Below are 4,424 nucleotides of genomic sequence, written 5' to 3' on the forward strand. Positions count from 1 at the left end.
CACACACACACACACACACACACACACACACACACACACACACACACACTCAACAGGCTTCATTCAGTTTTCGTCTCCCAAATCCACTCAAGGCTTGGTCTGCTTGGGGATGTAGTAGAAGACACCTTGCCCAAGGTGCCATACAGTGGGACTGAACCCATCACTACATGATTGGGAAGCAAGCTTATCATCCATGCAACCACTTTTTCTTTTCTTTATATATATATACACACACATATATATATCTAGGTGCAGGCATGGCTGTGTGGTAAGAGGTTTGCTTCCCAACCACATGGTTCCGGGTTCAGTCCCACTGCGTGGCACCTTGAGCAAGTGTCTTCTACTATAGCCTTGGGCCAACCAAAGCCTTGTGAGCGGATTTGGTAGATGGAAACTGAAAGAAGCCTATATCTGTGTGTGTGTATGTTTTTGTATCTATGGTTGTCCCCTGCCACATCACTGATTGACAACCGGTATTAGTTTGTTTATGTTCCCATAACTTAGTGGTTCTATGACACAAATCAATAGAATAAGTACTAGGCTAACAAAAATAAGTCTTGGGGTCGATTTGTTCAACTAAAACCCTTTAAGGTAGTGCTCCAGCATGGCCGCAGACAAATGACTAAAACAAAATAATATACATATATTTTATACATCATCCCCCACCCCTATTCCCCATCTTGATCGGTCGCATCTGATTGAACTAACCCCTTTGATCAAATGTGTTCCAACTGTGGCCAACCAGACTGTCTCTGCTGCTCATCCTCTACTCCAATGATTCATTATATCCAGGACTGCATTCTGTGACATAGTATTTCTTCGGCCCCCCCCCTTTCGTCTCATGTCTGTAACTGCGGCCGCCACAGTAATTTTTTGCAGGGAACCGTTTCAACCAAAATTCTCCATTATAATGTCCAATTTGCTTTGGTTGCATTGTTAACCCTCAGGCATTCACATTTCTCTGTCGAATGTAATGCTTATTTATTTGCGTCGTTTTTAATTAATCATGCATTATCTTGTATCTATGAGATTGTGTTGAGTTCTCAGAATGATATTGTAGTGTTGCTGTGTGAATTGAGGTGGTGTATGGCTCTGTGGTTAGTGTTGAGCTCACAATCATGAAGTTGTGAGTTTGATTTCTGGACTGGGCTGTATGTTGTGTTCTTGAGCAAGACACTCTATTTCACGTTGCTCCAGTCAACTCATCTATAGAAATGAGTTGCGACATCGCTGGTGCCAAGCTGTATTGGCCCCTTTGCCTTTCCCTTGGATAACATCGGTGGTGTGAATTGAGGAAATGGGCCCACTTTGGCTTTGTGCAGGCATGGGAATCCCTTTTCAAGAAGCAGGCCACATGAGACATGGCTATTTACCCTGTAGGTCACTCTTCGATAAAAATTCACATTAAATTTTCAGAAAATCCAGTGGGCCATAGCTTGCCCGTGACTGGTGCACCGTTTGCCTTACAATGTGGACTGGATGTGTTTTACCATGCCTCTGAACGTTGATATTATTAAGGAGGTGAAGACAGCAAACAAGCAGAGCATGGTACAGTCCTCTGACCCATGCCAGCATGGAAATGGACATTAAACAACAACAATGAGGGTGATGATGATGATGATGATGATGATGATGATGACGATTATGACAGTTGCAATAAGCAGCGTCATGCTAGTTTGTGTTTGTATATGTGTTGCTCTTACATGTTCATCACCTTTCTGTATTGATTTGTCTCCTCCAGGGATACAGCAGGTCAGGAGAGGTTCCACACTATCACAACCTCCTACTACAGAGGCGCCATGGGCATCATGCTAGTTTACGACATCACAAACGGTAAAACCTTCGACAATATTTCAAAGTGGCTGAGGAATATAGATGAGGTATGTATACAATTTTCTATATAATGGGGTGTGTATATGCATATGCATACACACACACACACACACACACACACGTGCATACACATACATGCACATGTACACACACACATTCATATACACACGTGCACATATACATGCCCTTAAGCACGTACCTCAAAAGTAAATAGACAGCTCTCACTTCATTGCTTCCCTGCAGACACTACCTAATCCTTCAGACACTACCTGATCCTTCAGACTTGTTAGCGGGTTTCGTGTACGGCCTCTCTACTAAATCTTTAAGTGTTTAAATGCCTCAAATAATATTTCTGGAAATGCATCTTTCAAAAATGATGGTGTCTATTTACTTATGAGATATATATGTATATACACGAGGGCAAGCAAAACTTATACTCACTCTGGTTAAGGTGCTGCACTCAAGGGTTCGACTCTCAGGAGCGGCAGCATGCTGGGCCCTTGAGAAAAACCCTTCTTTTCATGTTGCACCAGGCCACTCAGCTGTAAATAAGGTGACCATCTCATGGAATAGCTTCGGATCAAAGAGAACACTAGCCTGCTTGCTTAGCCAGCTATGAGGTGATTTCAAAAAGTTCCCGGACTAGTTCTGTAGCGTGCCAACAGATGGCAGCACATGGTTGCGTGCACAGCGAGAGCTAGCACTGACCTTCATGAGGCAGTGTGCTGATGAGTGACCTCGCTGGGTTTACTTTGCAAGTTGTGAAATTTGTGTCTTTGCGATTATGTGTATGCTGTAGTCTGCGATTTTTGTCATGGACAGGAATAAAGAGCCAACGTGAAATTTTGCAATAAACTTGAGAAGTCTGCTACAGAGACATTGAGCATGCTTTGGCAAGCTTATGGCAACGAGGCCATGGGTCATAACAATGTTTTGAGTCACCTCACTTGTGGGTTTCTTGCCCAAAACATCATGGTATCACTTCCACACCCACCCTAATGGAAGTCTGTAGATTTAGTACCTGCATACTTCTATCTCTTTCCCAAAAATGCAGCTCAGAGGTCACTGTTCTAGCACTTGTCAAAATCCAGAGCAAATTGGAGAAGGGCCTCCATTCCCTTACAAAAAACGACTTCTGGATTGAATCCCAAAAGTGGCAGGAACACTGGGACCGGTGTATTACGGCACAAGGTGACTATTTTGAAGGAGATGATGTTAAAACTTAGGTAAATAAGTTATTTTTTTTATTAAACATAACTAGTTGCAGGAGTGGTTGTGTGGTAAGTAGCTTGCTTACCAACCACATGGTTCCGGGTTCAGTCCAACTGCGTGGCACCTTGGGCAAGTGTCTTCTACTATAGCCTCGGGCCGACCAGAGCCTTGTGAGTGGATTTGGTAGACGGAAACTGAAAGAAGCTTGTTGTGCATGCGTGTGTTTGTTTGTGTGTGTGTGTGTGTGTGTGTGTTTGTTATCCCCCACAACTGCTTGACAACCAATGTTGGTTTGTTTACATCCACCTAAGTGGTTTTGAAAAAGACACCAATAGAATAAGCACCAGGCTTAAAAAGAAAACAGATTCAGGGGTTGGTTGGTGCAATTAAATTCCTCTAGGCGGTGCTCCAGCATGGCTGCAGTCTTAACGACTGAAACAATTAAAAGATTAATAGATATGTGTGTATATCCTTTGCACATGTATCAGTGAAACAAGGGATGAGAGTTTCGTGCAAATGCACTCATGGCAACCGTGATTTAAATTACAAACATCGCTTATAATAAAGCAAAAATTTCAATTATTCTAGAGAAAAAAAAAAGAAATCTTGGAAAGCCTCCTGGGTATGTCATGTGCTATCAGAAAACAAATTTAATTCACTTGAATGAAGGTCAACGCACACACACACACATATTGTTACAACCATCCATTACATACGAATGCAAGGATACAATGTCACTCGGTCTTTAGTGTCACTGACGTAGTTTCCCACTTATTCTAAAACAATTGGCCATATTTTACTTTTTTGGATTGGGTTCTGTTTCTCTTAAAAGATATTGTCGCAGAGTTCTAAGAATTTACACCAGTTATTTTTGATGTTCTTTCACAACTCTCTCTTTTACTACTCCCGTCATGAAATCGAAAATCCTGATAAAAATGCTCCACCCTAATATGCAATGCACTGGTGCAGGTCATTAGAAAGCACCCAGGTTTTCTGAAATAGCCTTAGCAGTTTTCTCGTTTGCCTCAAAAGATTGCAGCCCATCTGTGCACCATATGTGGCAAGCATGTGTGCTGCAGCCCTGGTGATTGAAAATAGTTGCTCTTCTTTTACAGGATGTATTTCTAGTATAAAAACACATGGAGGCTTAGAAATGTTCTGTAGATTAACTGGAGTTCTTATAATTGTGTGTGCACGTGCGTGCGTGTGTGCGTGCATGCATGCATGCATGTGTGTGTGTGTGAGAGTGTGTGTGTGAGAGAGTGTGTGTGTGTGAGAGAGTGTGTGTGTGTGAGAGAGTGTGTGTGAGAGAGTGTGTGTGTGAGAGTGTGTGTGTGAGAGAGTGTGTGTGTGAGTGTGTGTGTGAGAGAGTGTGTGTG

At 42.5% G+C, this 4,424-nt stretch overlaps 1 protein-coding gene across 1 annotated transcript in view; it reads left to right on the top strand.

Annotated features, from left to right (window-relative positions):
* Positions 1-1,719: 1,719 nt before the first annotated feature.
* LOC106873706 (ras-related protein Rab-10) overlaps positions 1,720-4,424 on the top strand; it is a 9,677-nt gene continuing 6,972 nt past the window's right edge. Inside the window, exon 1 of the mRNA XM_014921179.2 lies at positions 1,720-1,880. Within this exon, the coding sequence (XP_014776665.2) occupies positions 1,800-1,880 (81 nt within the window). The 5' untranslated portion in view covers positions 1,720-1,799. The remainder of the gene's footprint in view (positions 1,881-4,424) is intronic.

This window comes from Octopus bimaculoides, chromosome 28 (assembly GCF_001194135.2).
Source record: "Octopus bimaculoides isolate UCB-OBI-ISO-001 chromosome 28, ASM119413v2, whole genome shotgun sequence".
Taxonomy (NCBI): domain Eukaryota; kingdom Metazoa; phylum Mollusca; class Cephalopoda; order Octopoda; family Octopodidae; genus Octopus; species Octopus bimaculoides.